At 39.0% G+C, this 17,921-nt stretch overlaps 1 protein-coding gene across 1 annotated transcript in view; it reads left to right on the top strand.

Moving 5' to 3' along the window:
• Window positions 1-1,666: 1,666 nt before the first annotated feature.
• CR1 (complement C3b/C4b receptor 1 (Knops blood group)) overlaps window positions 1,667-17,921 on the top strand; it is a 156,723-nt gene continuing 140,468 nt past the window's right edge. Inside the window, exons 1-19 of the mRNA XM_060078239.1 lie at window positions 1,667-1,760; window positions 2,596-2,775; window positions 4,146-4,245; window positions 4,673-4,758; window positions 5,327-5,725; window positions 7,659-7,835; window positions 7,918-8,020; window positions 8,657-8,742; window positions 9,914-10,303; window positions 12,191-12,379; window positions 12,465-12,564; window positions 12,792-12,874; window positions 13,395-13,802; window positions 14,402-14,533; window positions 14,658-14,748; window positions 15,041-15,117; window positions 16,032-16,436; window positions 17,073-17,160; window positions 17,516-17,598. Of these exons, the coding sequence (XP_059934222.1) occupies window positions 1,667-1,760; window positions 2,596-2,775; window positions 4,146-4,245; window positions 4,673-4,758; window positions 5,327-5,725; window positions 7,659-7,835; window positions 7,918-8,020; window positions 8,657-8,742; window positions 9,914-10,303; window positions 12,191-12,379; window positions 12,465-12,564; window positions 12,792-12,874; window positions 13,395-13,802; window positions 14,402-14,533; window positions 14,658-14,748; window positions 15,041-15,117; window positions 16,032-16,436; window positions 17,073-17,160; window positions 17,516-17,598 (3,271 nt within the window). The remainder of the gene's footprint in view (window positions 1,761-2,595; window positions 2,776-4,145; window positions 4,246-4,672; window positions 4,759-5,326; window positions 5,726-7,658; window positions 7,836-7,917; window positions 8,021-8,656; window positions 8,743-9,913; window positions 10,304-12,190; window positions 12,380-12,464; window positions 12,565-12,791; window positions 12,875-13,394; window positions 13,803-14,401; window positions 14,534-14,657; window positions 14,749-15,040; window positions 15,118-16,031; window positions 16,437-17,072; window positions 17,161-17,515; window positions 17,599-17,921) is intronic.

Below are 17,921 nucleotides of genomic sequence, written 5' to 3'. Positions count from 1 at the left end.
GACCTCAGTACATGGTATTACCATCAACCAAGTTGCTCAAGTCAAAAGCCTAGAAGCCATTACCGAATCCTCCCATTCCCTTAGCCCCACATTTAAGTACAACAGAGTCACCCATTTCTCACTGTCTCCTTGTGCTCAAGCTTCATTTTTTTGCTCTAAGCTACTATAATAGCTTCCAGACTGCACTCCCTACTTCTGAAAGTAAAAGTCCAGTCCATTCTCCATCCAGTTGCCAGACTCTTTTGTTTTTTTAAGTTAAATCAAGCCATGTGACTCTCTTGCTTGAACTCTCCAGTGACTCCTACCCAGAACAACATGGGGACATCCTCCTGTGGACTAAGAAACCCTGTGCAATCCTACCTTCTGGGGTTTTTAACTCAATTCCATTTCACTCTGATCACTAAGTTGCAGCCACACTTGCCTTTTGTTTATCCCTAAAGCATAGTAAATCCATCCCTGCTGTTAGGCTTCTGCCTAAAATGCTTTTACCCAGCACTTTACCTGTCTGGTACCTTCTTTTCCTTCAGTCATAACTCAAATGTCTCCTCTTCATAAGCCTTCTTTAACCATCATAACTGAAGTCATATGCCATCCTGTCCCCTCTTTTTTCCAGTACATTACATTTTGATACATCACCCTGTTTATTTCCTTTACCTACCATCTATTTATTTATTGGTATTTATTTATGGTCTCTCTCCCTCTATTGGAAGATAAATTCCATGAATGTGAGAGCCTTGTGTCTAATGTTCACTGATGCGTATTCTGTGCTTAAGACAGTATCTTGGTTCATATGCACACCCATCATTCAAAAATGATCAGATAGCCAGGAAACCCAGTGTTATGTTATTTGATCATAATAATTCTCATTATCAATAATAATTTTTCCTCCTACCTGCTATCTGACCTAAATTTCAGGGTTATTTTGATCATCTTGTATATTTGTTCTTCATTCATTTCAAATGGTTCAAGGAATGTGTATGTCAATGTTTTGTCACTATATTCTATTATAGATCCAGTCATGATCTACACTGATGTTTACCCTGATTTTAAAAAGATGTGAAGAGGGTCCAATGACTCTTAAGAAAATTAATGTTCATAGGCTAACTTTCCCTTTTCTGATATGGAAGAGAACATGATTGCTGGAAATTCTGTCCTGTGACCTGGGATTTTGGCAACATCATAACTAATAAGAGCTGGTGTCCCCCGAGAGAGAGGTGTCCCTAAGTCTCATTGAAGATAAAAATTTCCCACTGTTTCTCATCCGGAAAGTATGATTCTTATCTCCTTTCACCTTCTACTTTTTTTGCTTCAAGATCTTGGTTACTTCTCAGTCCATGTCATCACTATTGATTAAATCTTGTAAACTCAAATTGGTTTTCAGATTGTGGAAAATTATTTAGGATTGTTCTTATTCACATTGGATAATTACAGGTTAAATCATTTGATTAGGGTGAATTAGTACAAATAACGGCAGGGTCATGAAGTTGGTCTTTATTGAGGTCAAACCCTGGCTTTCCCTATAGAGTCTTTCTGTTTTGTGAAAGTATGCATTTGAAAACATTTGTAGGTGTTAATGGAGGAAACCAAAGGAGTTAAGGAAAGAAATAGGAGACCTACAGTGGGATCTGGGTCCCAACAGTAATGGCTATTCTTAGATCCTGTCCATATGACTTCTCCAACAGAAGTGTTGGGCTACAAAAAGGTTGGGTCTAGTCAGAACTTTGGGAGTTCTGTGTTTGCCTTTGTGTCAGTTAGTCCATGTTTGTTCTTTGACTTGCACCTGTATCAGTTTCAGATTTGTTTGAAAAAGGAGATTTATAAATTTGATATTCAAATATACCACCATTCTGGAGTTGAAACTTGAACTCTCTTTCATACCTAGAAAAATTCTTTTCCAGGTACATCCTCAAGTATCTGGGTGTTACAGTTTCTTACTCATCTCCTAGACTAAGATTTGTTTCATCTTCATCATCATCATCATAATTATTTTAAGTCACAGAGAAGTGTCTTGAAAAAACTGGCTCCTTTTATCTGGTACCCATCAGGAAGTATTAACTCTTTTGGGGGTATATTACTCTACTAGGTTAATGGAATAAAATAATGAAGAATAAAAAACAATGCTATTTTCTTCTTGCTAGGATCTAAAGGTTTAATGACTAAGATAGTAATGTTAATTCATTAAAGTAATTTTAGAGGATCATACATGTGATGAGCTTTCAAGGTCTGATATATTTGATATACTTGTTTCCTGTGCTATTCCAGAAAAGTTTCTACTTATAGGGTTTTAGTTTTTATTTATGAAGTTGTAAGAAGATAGAACAACTCCAGGGTCTTTATGGAATTTTATTCAAAAATGATTTTCTCCAGCTCTTCTTCTGAAGTCAATCCTAAAAATTCTTTAAACTCCCAAGCTTATTTCTCTTGCATTCAATATGCATTCATACTGCAAGATATATCTTCTTTGACCCAGAAAATATTGACATCTTGGGTTTACTGTCTAAAGATCAAAGTTGTCATTGTAACTGGTGACAAAACAAGCTGAATAGAGATTTTAGCCTCTCTTAGTTTTGATATTCCTGTGGTCTCTGTCTCTAGGTCAGTGTAAGTTCCTGCCAAGGTATCCTTTTGCTAAGCCTAAAATTCAGAGTGATCAGTCTGAGTTTGCTGTTGGGACAACTTGGGAATATGAATGCCTTCCTGGGTATGTCAAGAGGTCATTCTTTATCACCTGCCTAGAGACCTCCAAGTGGTCAGATGCTCAGCCAATCTGTAAACGTGAGTAATCAGTAATAGAAGAATCTTTGGGTCTATAGCATGTCTCTATGGGCTAACCTATTATTTTCAAGATAAAAGATGAGAAAGTTAGTAAGTAATCTCAAATGAAAGGGGCTCCTACGTTCTCCATGTTTTTCTTTTACTCCTAAGGGTATTCAGTATCAGGTATTGGAGTTAAGTCACGCAGCTGGCCAACCCTATTTATCCTATAATCTTCATGACCTTGTTCTATGGTCTCTGTACTGTGTTACAGTGATCTTAGAAGTTAGTATACAAGGAATATTAGTTTCACCTTATATTAGTTTTCACCCAACTTAATTCAAGAAATATTTTTGAGTAACCACTGGGTATGAAGCATTAGGCTAGATGGTGGGGCTTGGAAGAGATATAAAAATTAATCTACTAGTCTCTGTCATTGAGGAAGTCCTATGTTATTTGTAAAGACTGGTTTTTAAACAAATACTGTACTATGGTGTAATTTCTTTTATTTATAGAGATAAAATTTTATGATATCATAGAGAAGTAAATAATAAGTGCTATCTAGGAGGACAGAGAAATCTAGGTATTACAGACAGAGGAAACAGCATATGCCAACACATAAAGGTATGGAAGAACATGATGTCTCTGGAAAATAGAAAAATTCAGAGTGGTTAGAATATAAGATGCATGGTGAGGAATAGTAGTTGATTAAGTGGATTGGAGTTTAAGTGTGGTGGGCCATGCATTCTTTTCCAATAAACAATGGTAAGTCATTGTAAGTTTTTGAAAGTGGGGAGTGGCGTGACCACATTTGTACTTCTGAAAGATAATGTGTGCAGCAGCATAGAAGATGCACTGGACCAACGGCGACCAGCATTAGAAAGGTAAATTTTATTACTCGATGATCCAATGAGGATTATAGTGGTGGCAAAATAGTTGGTTTGGAGAGAGATTTCTGGAAACCAGTCATGAAAACTTGGTGATCTATTGAATTAAGGGCAGGGGGTAGAGAAAATGAGTTACAGATAGGAAATGATGACTGTGAGGGGTTTGTTTGTTTGTTTGTTTGTTTTTTTAAGCCATAAGACTTGGTAGATGTTGCCATCAACTGACAGAATATAAAAAGGGGAAACAGAGGTTATAAATTATGGCTGACTACAAATAATGTTTGCATCCATGCTCAGAAACATAGACTACATGCATTAAACAAATAGTGTTATGGAGTTGACTGATCCTTTGGAAGACAGACGTTTTGTAAATGCCCCAAATTTCTTTGAATAAACTTAAGTAGATTACTCAGCAAGTCCAGTCAGGTTGGAATTTAATGTAAAACACAAAACATCCCCCAAATCCCAGTCCCAAATCCTGTTTTGTCTTGTTCTCCCTTGTAGGTAAATCATGTGTGAGTCCTAGAGAACTCCTCCATGGCTCTGTCCTTACACCCAGGGGTATCGTGTTTGGGTCAACAATTACATATTCTTGTGATAAAGGGTGAGTCACCAGGAGACATCTCCAGAGTACATGGGTATTAGAACACTAGTTTCAACCAGAAATCACCCATCTTCCAAAAGAGAGTTGAGTAATTGCCACCCACCCTTAACCATAGATAAGTAAAAAGAGAATCACCTCTCTAATCTGCTCCAGAGGCAACTCTTCAGGATTACCTACTAGAGAGGATCCCTAGAAGAGAAAAAGGTTTGGGCTATTCTTCTTCCAATTTTAAATCTTCAGTGTTACTGACCAGGAGGTCAAGTTTCATTTGTCTTTAGACTGTTGAATCTTTTGTATGAGTCCTTAATCTGTCACCATTATTTGTCATATATGATATTCTATTCTTTGCCATTCTTTCAGTGGAAAAAGAACTAAGCTTTCCTAAAATGTCTAGCTGGGAGATGATCACTCATCTCTTTGTCTTTAGATATCGACTCATTGGTGACTCCTCTGCCACATGTATTATCTCAGACAATATTGTAACCTGGGATAAGGAAATGCCTTTTTGTGAATGTGAGTAGAATTTTCCCTTTATTGCACGTAGGTAATTCCTCTTGTCCCCCTCTGAAGGGAAAGTGGGCATCTACACATCAAAATAAGTACCCAGGTGGGTTACACTTGGCTTGAGTAGTTCTGGACACAGATCTGTGGTTTATCTTCTTCTATGCCCCCAATCCCATTACACATTCCTTTGCTTACTGTCCTTTGATGGTACATTATCTCATAGTGAATAAGTGCTCAAATCTAAAATATGCCACAAGATTACACACTGCCAACTTTAATCCATGCAAAATGTACACCACCCTAGGGGCCTCTTTTAACAGTTTATCTGTACTCTGGGGGTCAGGACTGGTGACCAGATCATATTGTTGTGGGTTTTTATCAGGCCAGTTCCGTGTATCTTCCTACCTTGCTACTTCCCACTTAGAACCATCTTTGAGATGAGGATATAGAATTTCAATAATAGGGTTTAATTGTAGGCTAAGTGGAAGTTTGGTTTGCAAGAGTTAAGACAAAATTCCCAGAAGGTATAACATTTAAATGCCTTCTCTCTTTTCCTATGTACCCCATCCTCCCCAAGCTATTCCTTGTGAGTCACCCCCAGCCATCTCCAATGGAGACTTTTACAGCAGCAGTAGAGAGGACTTTTACTATGGAATGGTGGTTACTTATAAGTGCCATGTTGGACAGAATGGGAAAAAGCTGTTTGACCTCGTGGGTGAGAAGTCAATATACTGCACCAGCAAAGACAATCGAGTTGGCATCTGGAGCAGCCCTCCCCCTCGGTGTATTCCTGTAGTCAAATGCCCAATTCCAGAAGTTGAAAATGGAATTATGGAATCTGGATTTAGACGCTCATTTTCCTTAAATGATTCTGTGATGTTTAAGTGTAAGCCTGGCTTTACCATGAAAGGCAGCAACACAGTATGGTGCCAACCAAACAGCAAATGGAACCCTCCACTGCCAAGGTGCTTCAAGGGTGAGTTGGGCTGAAACTTTGTGGATCTAGAAATAAATTGAGACTTTGGGAAGAATAGATATATGGTACCTATGAGAAGAGGAGGATAAAGACAGTGTATATAGTTGGGTATCCTGGTTAAAGAATTTAAAAGTAAACTTTGAAAGTAGTATCTAAATGTTGAAGAGTTGGGAAATTTACTATATTCTGGGACAGTGCTATATATGCATTTCTAAGGGAAATGCATTTCTAAGGGAAACATATTAATTTCTAAGGGAAATTAGAAGGCACTTAAAAAAAAAAGCAGGTAGTACCAGAGCGAATGATCAGAGATTTTAATATGATTAAAATCATATGTGATTGCCAACACATGAGATTGCCAACAAACATATGAAAGAATGCTCAACATCATTAATCACTAGAGAAATGCAAATCAAAACTACAATGAGATATCATCTCACACCAGTCAGAATGGCCATCATCAAAAAACCTACAAACAATAAATGATGGAGAGGGTGTGCAGAAAAGGGAACCCTCTTGCACTGTTGGTGGGAATGTAAATTGATACAGCCACTATGGAGAACAATATGGAGGTTGCTGAAAAAACTACAAATAGAACTACCATATGACCCAGGAATCCCACTACTGGGCATATGCCCTGAGAAAACCATAATTCAAAAAGAGTCATGTACCAAAATGTTCATTGCTGCACTATTTACAATAGCCAGGACATGGAAGCAACCTAAGTGTCCATTACAGATGAATGGATAAAGAAGATGTGGCACATATATACAATGGAATATTACTCAGCCATAAAAAGAAGCAAAATTGAGTTATTTGTAGTGAGGTGGATGGACCTAGAGTCTATCATACAGAGTGAAGAAAGAGAAAAACAAATACCATATGCTAACACATATATATGGAATCTAAAAAAAAAAAATGGTCATGAAGAACCTAGGGGCAAGACGGGAATAAAGACACAGACCTACTAGAGAATGGACTTGAGGATACGGGGAGGGGGAAGGGTAAGCTGTGACAAAGTGAGAGAGTGGCATGGACAAATATACTCTACCAAACGTAAAATAGAGAGCTAGTGGGAGGCAGCTGCATAGCAAAGGGAGATCAGCTAGGTGCTTTGTGACTACCTAGAGGGGTGGGATAGGGAGGGTGGGAGGGAGGGAGATGCAAGAGGGAAGAGATATGGGCACATATGTATATGTATAACTGATTCACTTTGTTATAAGCAGAAACTAACACACCATTGTAAAGCAATTATACTCCAATAAAGATGTTAAAAAATCATATGTGATTAGATTTTATTTAAATGAGGATAAAATAAACTCTCAATCCTATTGGCCAGGCCAATGGGGGAAATAGGCTGATCAGAATTTGATTCAAATTACTATAGGTATTATACATTCTCCTATTGAAAAATGTAGCCTTTATGGAATAAGGCTAGAGTTAAGATCAAGTCACTTCCCCCCATTCCCCCTTTCTCCCCTACTCTTATTGAGAAGTGCCTGACTTACTAATAATCTGGCAACATTGGGAGCCCCTCCCATAAGGCTCAGAAATTTCATCAGTGGTTTGGGAAGCAGGAAGAAAGAGGAGATTTTTGGTGGTAAAAATGCATTATAATAGTTTGATTCCCTTGGCTACAACATTAGTGAGAGTATATCCATTTAAATGAAATGGGAAAATGATGAATGGGAATAATGTTTCCTGGCATAGATCAAGGTACAGAAGGGAGATAGGTGCAAGGTTGATCATGTCTAAAATATGTAACACATGTTAACCCCACTGCACCTCTCTCAAAATAGTGTCTGCCTTATACTTTGGAGAATTGACATGACCACCTTCATCTGACTCCTGCCAACCTCAAGTTGGCTTAGGTTGTAGAGAAGAAAGTTCTTATTTCAGAAATAAAAGGACTCTGGTCCTGTTCTTTTCTCAGGGTGTCTACCACCTCCACATATCTACCACGGTAATTATAACAAATTGGATGAGGAATTCTTTGCAGTTGGACAGGAAGTGTCCTACAGCTGTGAGCCTGGCTATACTCTCATTGGAACTAACCCTATGCAGTGTACCTCCTTGGGAACCTGGAGCCATCCAGCCCCCAACTGTGAAGGTGCCTAAAGGTCTATTCCATCTCAAGGAAACTTAGCTGTTTCCTGACTCTTCATGTGCCAGCCTTGTCTCTTTTTTCCTAGCGAAATCATGTGATGCCATTCCACACCAACTTCTCAACGGTCATGTGGTAGCTCCTCCTAATCTCCAGCTTGGGGCAGAGGTTGCATTTGTTTGTGATAAGGGGTGAGTGCAAGGTGATGGGGCCTGACTTGGGGCCTATGATCCATAGCTAAGCATTGCAAAGTGTGATCTTTAAAGGTAGTTAAAATTTTTTTCTCTCCTTTTCTTTACCCTTTATGATTAAGAATTCTGTTATTAAGCAAATTCTATTGATTTTCTCCAAATGTGTATATTGTGCATGGCCAGCCAAAGCTGAGAATTGTCCTTTCATCACTTGCAAAAGCAAAGTTTGGGCTCTGAAGTTAAGGCTTCTATTATGGAGTCTGAATAGATGTTGGGGGTTAAGTAAGAGGGGCTCTTTGAAGTGAGATTAGGGAACAAAGTCTTTGATGTTTTCTTTGCTAGAAACTGAGGTTATTCCCTTCTAATGGACAAGAAAATCTTGACATTTGGATGCCAAAGAGGAAAGAGAGAATTCAAGAAAAGAACAGATCATTAGGACTGTTTTCTCTGTGTTTTTAGCTGGTCTGAAGTCCTCACATAGCTTAGCTGATTCATAATCTTAGACATTTTCCTTAAGCCAGAAATGCTTACAAAAATAGAGGCCATTAATACCATATACTTGAGAGAAGTGATGAATTCCATGCAACTGAGAATTGGTTTGTTCTGGTGATGATTTGCTGCCCCTTATTCTTTAAGGTACCGGTTAAATGGCCAATCTTCTAGTCAGTGTGTCTCAGAAGGAATGAGAGTACTCTGGAATAATAAGTTTCCTGTCTGTGAACGTGAGTAGAAAGCAAAAAGAATCAAGTATGGATCGTGCCTCTTGATTTTTAGTGTATTCTCATGCATTTATCAATTATAAAATCTTATCAATATGAACATATATATGCCACTCTTCTGTATGTTCTAGAATGCAGACCAAAACTAAATTTACTCAGTTGACTACATATGGTATTGAGTATTCTATGTGTATAAGGATAAAGGCTCTCGAAAGTTACCCCTACTGAAAATGAATAGCACTGATGTGCTGAAATGGTTTGGCTGTGTCTTCTTATGCCATTTCCTCATCTGATGAGCAATTCTCGGAGCTAAATGGAAATCAACCTGAAGTTTTGGAGGTTGGCAATTTTTCCTTTATTCTAAGACTCACTCAGAAAAGGTGTGCATATACATACCAACGTAGCTATAAACAATTAATATTCTTCATGCTTATTAGGACAAATAAATAAAAGATATGAGGTCACTATTCCAAACCTCTGATCACTTCCTGTGGGTCTTTCAAATGGGACCAGCATCAAAGGATGACAAATGACTTGCAGTGAGGCTGCAGTATCTTTTGTAACGGGACAGAATGTGGTCTCACTACTTATAGCACCAGCTGTGTGTTTGAAACAGGCACTGCACAATTAGTATGTTCCAGTACTGTACTTGCCCCTTTCAGGTACTTTCATGTCACTGGATTCTCATTACAACCTTGAATTATAGTCGACTAGGAAACTGAGGCTTAAAGAGGGTGAGACTTGCCTAAGGTCACACAGCTATTGAATGACTGTGGGGATTTGAAACCAGGTCTAATGAGCCCAGATTTCATTAGTCCATGTGCCTCTCCACATGTGATTAGTATGTCTTAACATATTATTTTCATGTACTGTTTGCCTTTTGTTTCATTATTAAAGTTGATTGGACACAGAACTATTCAATAAATTCTGTTTCATTGTTTTTGTTTGGTCAAGATGGCTTATAGTCCTATATTGCTTTGTTTGCTGAGGATCAAGAGAAAGGTAAGAATTTAGGAACTTGGGGACAGGCAGGGACTGTGAGTAAGAAATAAATTATACAAATTTCTAAGCCTATTTCTGAAAAAGTGACATGACCTATATTTGGACTTTTATCTAAATTTGAATCTTATTGTCATGATCAGTATGACCACATGTTTTCTTTTCTACTTTGCAGGGATTTTTTGTGACCCTCCTCCTCCTATCAAAAATGGGCAGAAGAGTTATCATCCTAGTCCCATAGCTGTTAACGCTGTGGTGAGGTACAGATGTTTGAGTGCCTTCCGCCTCATTGGAGAAAGTATTCTTTTTTGTATAACTAAAGACAATGTGAATGGAATCTGGGATAAAGCTGCTCCTATCTGTGAATATTACAATAAAAATTCTATTTGCTCTGAGCCCATAGTACCAGGTGGATACAGAAATAAAATGTCTAGACCACCATATAGACATGGTGATTCTGTGACATTTACCTGTAATACCAACTTCACCATGAAAGGAAACAAAACTGTTTGGTGCCAAGCAAATAAAACATGGGGACCAACACCACTACCAACCTGTGAGAGTGGTGAGTAGAATGAAAATAAAACTGATTCAGGAGCTTGGAGCCTCGCATTTCTGTGCAGATTAAGTTTGGTATCATTCTGAAGGAGGAACAGTGTGGATGTGTGAATGGTAAGGGTGGAGGGAGGAAGCAATGGAAAGGGTGAAAATTACAGTTTCCTGGCTTTTTCTTGGTTGTAGAGGGATATAAATGTTCATTCAACAAACATCAGTAGAGCAAAGAATTTTAAAGTGTAATGGGAAAATCTAACTAAACACACCTAATAATTGAATAGAATAAGTCCCACAAGGATGGGGGCCAGAGTTTGTTTGGACTGAGGGAATTGGGTTTTACAGTTTTCAACTGCATATCTGGGTTATTGTTAAAATGAGAAGAAATGTAAGCTCTAATAGCAAAAACACAACGAGTGGATTTAAAATTGATCTATAAAAGCTGTTAGTATAGTCTGGCAGAAATGATGTGCTGTTCTCTTTCACCTCTATAAATACTTTCTGAGTGATCCACTATTTTTCGAACTCATGTCCTAAGCCATAATATTTCAAATCAAGTAACTTTGAAAATAAGAACTACTGTAAGCTCTGCCTTTCCCTGTTAGTTGGTGTGGTTTATGTTGCTGCGGAACTCTAAATCTGAATTTCAGTTATGTAATTATGGGAACCAGCAATATTTGACAAAAATTATATCATCAAAATAAGGTATTTATTTTCTTAATAAAGAACAATATTGATAAATTCTAAATTGATTAAAGAGTTGAAAAAATTATTATTAGAAAAATATGGTTCTATCTATCTGTAAACAGATATATAATCTTGGAGGGAGGGAAGATCTGAAGATAGTCTCAAATGGGGTGACCATGCAAAACAATTAAAGATCATAGCTAGGATTAAAGATTATAAAGATTTAGATAGGCCTATATGTATTCACATGGAAAGATATAGATTATTAAGCAAATAAAGCAGGGCCTAGAATAATATATATTGAGTATACATACACACCCAAAATATGTGTATAGATATATCACATATAGGATCCAAAAACACTATATTACTAGTACCTGGCAGGATAACCCCTTAAATAACAACATGCTACTTTTGGAGCAGAAAATAGGCTTAAGGATAGAATGAGAGTATGAGTGAAAATGGACTTTTTTTTGGTAATTGAAGTTTTTCACGCTGCAAATGTGATTCATAAAGTGTAACTAAAAATAAAAACTAAAGTACTATTTGTGGTATAAAATGGATGTAATTAAACCATACCTGTTTGATCTTTAAAAGACTGAGTCAAAAATTAATGACGGGGCTTCCCTGGTGGCGCAGTCATTGAGAGTCCGCCTACTGATGCAGGGAACACGGGTTCGTGCCCCGGTCTGGGAAGATCCCACATGCCGTGGAGCGGCTAGGCCCATGAGCCATGGCCGCTGAGCCTGCGCGTCCGGAGCCTGTGCTCTGCAATGGGAGCGGCTACAGCAGTGAGAGGCCCGCGTACCGCAAAAAAAAAAAAAAAAAAAAAAAAAAAAAAAAAAAAAAAAAAAAAAGAGAGAGAAAAATAATTAATTAAGGGGCTTCCCTGGTGGCGCAGTGGTTGGGAGTCTGCCTGCCAATGCGGGGGACGCTGGTTCATGCCCCGTTCCGGGAGGATCCCACATGCCACGGAGCTGTTGGGTCCGTGAGCCATGGCCGCTGAGCCTGCGCGTTCGGAGCCTGTGCTCCGTAACGGGAGAGGACGCAGCAGCGAGAGGCCCGCGTACTGCAAAAAAAAAAAAAAAATTAATTAATTAATTAATTAACGACTGCTTAGCATAGACCATGTATCATTTATTTGGATGTATGTACTAAGTCAAACTGTGAAGGAGCTATCTGATGACCTTTTTCCTAATGTGTGTGTGTAAAGATATCTCCCTGGAGTGTCCATCGCTTCCCACAATCGCCAATGGGCATCACACAGGGGAGAGTGTTGATTCCTTTGCCCCAGGATTGTCTGTGACCTACAGCTGTGAACCTGGTTACTTGCTTCTTGGAGAAAAGACCATTCTCTGTTTGTCTTTGGGAGACTGGAGTGCTGTCGCTCCCACGTGTAAAGGTACCCTAAATTTACAATCAATGTTAAGAATTTGGGCTATTATGTTACTTGCCACACTTTGCTCATCTTTGGCTTGTTTTCTTAGAGGCACAGTGTGAACCTCCAAGACCATTTCTCAATGGGCAGTTAAAGAGGCCCACAAGTCTTCGTGTTGGTGCAACTGTGAACTTTTCCTGTAATGAAGGGTGAGTGTCTAGAGGGCCTATGAGATTTAATTCATTTGACTTATGTGTGCATGGTGTGAACTGTGAAACCTGAAGAAGGCTTCTCTGTGACGGTCAATGGACAGCTTAAAGTTGTGAGAGATAATGCCAATAAAAGGAGTTGGTGCCCACAAATTAAGTGAATTTGGATTTTAAATAGAGGGTTTTGTTCTGCCAAATAGTTCTGAATGACCTCTCTTTGTCTCCAGGTATCGATTACAAGGCCAACCTTCTAGCCAGTGTGTAATTGTTGGACAGCGTACTTTTTGGACCAAGATGCCAGTATGTGAAGGTAGGTTAAGTGATTGTGGTTTGCAACTAGTTCCTTGGCCAGAAGTTCAACAGGACACCACATTCTCAGCTTAACTGAAAGCTTTTCATCCAGTTGTTACTATACAGGATCTTATAGAGCAAAGATCTCCCCCAGAGATCTTTAGATCTTTAAGGGATATGTTCTTCACTGAAACATCCTGAATTACCTCTTTGTCCCTTGCTTACTCAAGTAAAACAGGGTTTCTGAGCTTTTCTTTCTCTGAAAACTATGTACAATTGCCAGCCAGGCCATGCACATAAAGGAGATTATATACTTGGTAAAAGAAATCAAAGGATCAGCAAAGTAGATATATTCAGGAATAAAGTTTTAAATCATACTTTCTGAATTATATTGCTATAGCCACTTTGACAGATTCATTACAGTTTCCAATATTACTGTCCCTGAACCCAGGATGTGAGAGTGGCATGTAGCAACACCCGAGACATTCTTTGTTTGTAGTACAGTTGGAATCTTGTCATCTCTCTCTGTAATTTCCTAGAAATTCTTTGCCCACCACCTCCTTCTATTCTCAATGGAAGACATACGGGCAGCTCTACATTGAATGTTCGGTATGGAAGCACAGTCACTTACACCTGTGACCGGGGCCCAGAGCAAGGAGTGAACTTCATTCTCACTGGGGAGAGAACCATCCGTTGTACCACTGATAGTCAGAAGATTGGGACCTGGAGCGGCCCTGCCCCACGCTGTGAACTTTCTGTTTCTGAGGTTCGGTGTCCACCTCCCCAGATCCTAAGAGGCCAAATATCATCTGGCCAGAAAGATCAATATTCCTATAATGACACTGTGGTATTTGCTTGCGTATTTGGCTTCACCATGAAGGGCAGCAAGGGAATCCGATGTAACGCCCAAGGCACATGGGAACCATCGGTACCAGTCTGTGAAAAGGGTGGGTATTCCAGTGCTTGGAACAGGTGCCACTGATTCATCCTTCTGAAGCATTAGAGAAGGGGTTATGGACTTCAGCAGGGCCTTTTCCTACTTCCAGTCCCCTCAATTTTACAAAATATAGTGAAGATAAATTATACAGAAGGCTTTTTAAACACTGTCTCCCATTCATTTTGTAGGATTATCCTTGGGGGGGAAAATCATTAGGGACCACTAAGTTGCCTATTTCTTTAAAGGGAAAACAACTGGGAAAAAATGTTTGTCTTAACCGTGATTTCTTAAAAGAAAAGTGATTTTGACTTCAGCAAAATAACCCTACAGATAGGTCAGAATCTCCCATTAGAAATGTACAAGATGATTCCTTGTACAACAGAGGAATTGGAGCACCCAGTGGGAATGGAAAAAAAAATCTGCAGCTGCCTAAATGCAGAAAAAAAATTGACAACCACTGGTCTAAAATTACCCAGAATTGGGCTGCAAGATTACTTCTGTACTGTACAACGGCCACCAGAGTGGAATTGTAGCATAAATGTCACTTTCTTTGGCTCAGTTCCTTTCTGTCATTGTTTACATAAGAAAAATTCTCTGTCTTTCCTTTAGATTGTCAAGCTCCTCCTAAAATCCTCCATGGGCAAAAGGAAGATAGACACATGATTCACTTTGACCCTGGAACATCCATAAAATATACCTGCAACCCTGGCTATGTGCTGGTGGGAGAAGAATCCATACATTGTACCTCTGAGGGAGTGTGGATACCCACTGCCCCCACATGCAAAGGTTCCAGGCTTTGAACGTTGATGTTTTTTGGTTTTGAGATTGCCTTGAGTTGATTTCTCATCCTCCTCTCTTTTCTTAGTGGCAGAATGTGAACCTATAGGAAAGCAAGTCTTTAAAAAACCCAAGAACCAACTTATTAGACCAGATGTCAACTCTTCTTGTGATGAAGGGTGAGTGAGGACTGTCTCAGTCTGAACTAGGTCTGGCTTATCAGTTACACTGCAAGCTCTGTGTAGGAGTTTATCTCAAAGACCCCCCTGTCACATGTTCATGGAAGTGTTGATCACTATTTTTCCATTAATGGAAACTATGCTGTGCAATGGGCGGGTCGTGCTGATGCTGGCTCTGTTTTTGTTCCTATTGATTCCTGTACTGAAAGTAATGTGTCTGCTATTGAGCCAATAGCTCTTGCTTAGGTTAGTGGTCACCAGATGGCAAAATGTCATGACTCTTTTTCTCTAGGTACCGGCTAGCCGAGAGTGTTTATCAGCAGTGCCAAGGCACAATTCCTTGGTTTATGGAGATTCGTCTCTGTAAAGGTGAGTAGAAAAATAACAAAGGATCTTGAATAATGTGAGATCTATAAATATGAATAACAGAGGGTCTAGAATCCTGTGAGATTTCTGTTTTAGGCATGTTATGGGATTAAGAATATTAGATTCCATTCTATTCACTTTGTCAACAGCTATAGTTGCATAGTTTTGCTTTCTTTTACTTCAAAGCCCAGCAATCACTTAATTTAAATGCATTTAGTTACTGATTCTCTTTTGTGATATGGGAGAATAAGAGTAATGAGGTCAATGAGTATATGAGCCACCATCCTTAATTTTGGTACACTGTAGTTTAGTGGAGAGAACGGGAACTGGTGTGGGATCTGAACTCAGATTATATTTCTACTGCTTATTGACCGGGGGCAATTTATGTAGCTTCTCTGAACTCTAGCCTCTTATCTGTAACATTAGCATCAGACTGCAGACCTCAAAGTTATTATAATTAAATGGTACTATTCCTCCTTTGCAGATGAGACAATTGCCTGTCAAAAAGTAGATGTTCAATCAACAATAAATATTCTTGGCTAGCCTATCATATCACCGCAGCAAAAAGATGTACCATCTCAAAAAAGTTTAATTCTATTCCCCTGTGACTTTTATTGACCTATTGGTTATTAAAAAAAAGAATTCTTTTCTTAATTAATAATTTGCTATCAGACTTTACTGCCTCACAATATGATATTGATCTACATCTTCACTTTTAACACATTACAAAAATCTTTCCTATGCAATCTTTTAAACTGAATTTTGTGTAATAATGAGTTTTGATAGAATGCATATCATCACATCTCACCCATATCCTTCAAGAAACCTGATAACGAAAGATTCATAACCAGCCTCATTTCTCTTCTTTGGTGTTTAATACTGGAACAGAATTGTACAGTAACTTTTCATCTTTCCAGATATCACCTGCCCACCACCCCCTGTTATCTACAATGGAGTACACACAGGGAGTTCCTCAGATGTCCTATATGGTACCACAGTCACTTACACATGTAACCCTGGGCCAGAGAGAGGAGTGAAGTTCAACCTCATTGGGGAGAGCACCATCCGTTGTACAAGCAATGATCAAGAGACGGGCATCTGGAGTGGCCCTGCTCCTCTCTGTAAACTTTCCCTCCCTGCTGTTCAGTGCTCACATGTCCATGTTGCAAATGGATACAAGATATCTAGCAAGGAAGCCCCATATTTCTACAATGACAGTGTGATATTCAAGTGTAATAATGGATTTGCTTTGAAGGGCAGCAGTCAGGTTCGTTGCAAAGCCAATAACACCTGGGATCCTGAAATACCAGTTTGTGAAAAAGGTAAAAACTCAGTGGAGAGAAAAATGAGGTATTTACTTGTTTATTCTTGTTTATTATCTCCCACCCAAAGCTAGAGTTATGGAAAAAAGCAAGGGGGCATAGATTACTGTCCCATTTCTTCCATTCTGTAACAAAACAGTCTATGTGTGTTGTTGTATATATTCTTTGTGCAAATGCTCCCTTGGATCTGGGATACAGTCAGGGTAGATAATTGAGAGGATCTTTTTTAAGGTTCCGTGTTCCTTCAAAAGAGCAGAAGGCACTCAGTAATGAATAAGAGCTTGATGATCTTTGGCTTAAAAGTTTCAGACTGTCTATTGTCAAACGTTGTATACTTAGTGTTCTTGAGTTTTTGTTGGTATTTATATGGAAAGTTTTTCTTTAGGCTGTCAGCCACCTTCTGGGCTCCACCATGGTCGGCATACAGGTGGAAATAGGGTCCTCTTTCTCTCTGGGATGACTGTAGACTACACCTGTGATCCTGGCTACTTGCTTGTGGGAAACAGATCCATTCACTGTATGCCTTCAGGAAATTGGAGTCCTTCTGCCCCTCGGTGTGAAGGTACTTTCAGTTCCTGAGTTGTCTTTCTCTTTTATATCAGGCATGTATAAGTAATTCCAACTTTGCTCCTCTAGAAGCACCATGCCAACCTTTGAAAGAAGGTCTTCAAGAGCTTCCAGTTGGTTCACCCGTGGTACCAGTTAATATGTCCTGCCAAGATGGGTAAGTGTGATTCATTCTCAGAAAGGGTCTCCACCTTGCTTTGTGCATTAATTCTAGCCTCAGTTTGTCTTGGTGACTCCCTCTAGAGATTCCTCATTGTCACACTAACAGAGATGGTGAGGTTCCAAAGGTCTAAGTAACATCTCTAACTTTTTAATCCTTTCTTGACATGGAAGTGGCTTTGCTGGGAGTAACTCTAAGTCTAAAGTAGTTTGCTTACTTGAAGGGCCAGGAGTTTTGACTCCTTTCTGCCAAATTTCTTATTTAGAAGTGCCTCTGTATTAGTGGTTTGAGGAGGCTAGGTTTCAGAGATGCGATTTGTAGGAAGAGAAAATGTATTATAATCTTTCTCTAGGTACCAGTTGACTGGATATGCTTATCAGAAATGTCAAGATGATAAGAATTGGGTTTGGTTCCAAAAGATTCTACTTTGTGAAGGTAAGTTAAAAAAAAAAAAGCTGTCAGTGGGTTGTAGGGGGTTAAAGAGAACAGGTCACTACAGAACTAATCTATACCTTAGCAGTCGATGTGTTCTAGCTCAGTGTACATAAGAAACATGTTTTAGTGTTTGGATGGTACTAGCATTGGGAAACAAAATTGTCAAGTAGGAAATGAGTACAGTTGGCCCTCTGTATCTGCAGGTTTCATATCCATGAAGTCAATTTGACTGCAGATCAAAAATATTTTTTAAAAATCCTGAAAGCTTCCAAAAGCTAAACTTGTATTTGCTATGTGCTGGCTACTATTTACCTAGCATTTAC

The sequence above is a fragment of the Mesoplodon densirostris genome, chromosome 2, assembly GCF_025265405.1.
Source record: "Mesoplodon densirostris isolate mMesDen1 chromosome 2, mMesDen1 primary haplotype, whole genome shotgun sequence".
In the NCBI taxonomy this organism is placed as follows: Eukaryota; Metazoa; Chordata; class Mammalia; order Artiodactyla; family Ziphiidae; genus Mesoplodon; species Mesoplodon densirostris.
The sequence above is the reverse complement of the archived record's forward strand: the minus strand, read 5'-3'. Positions and strand labels throughout refer to the sequence as shown.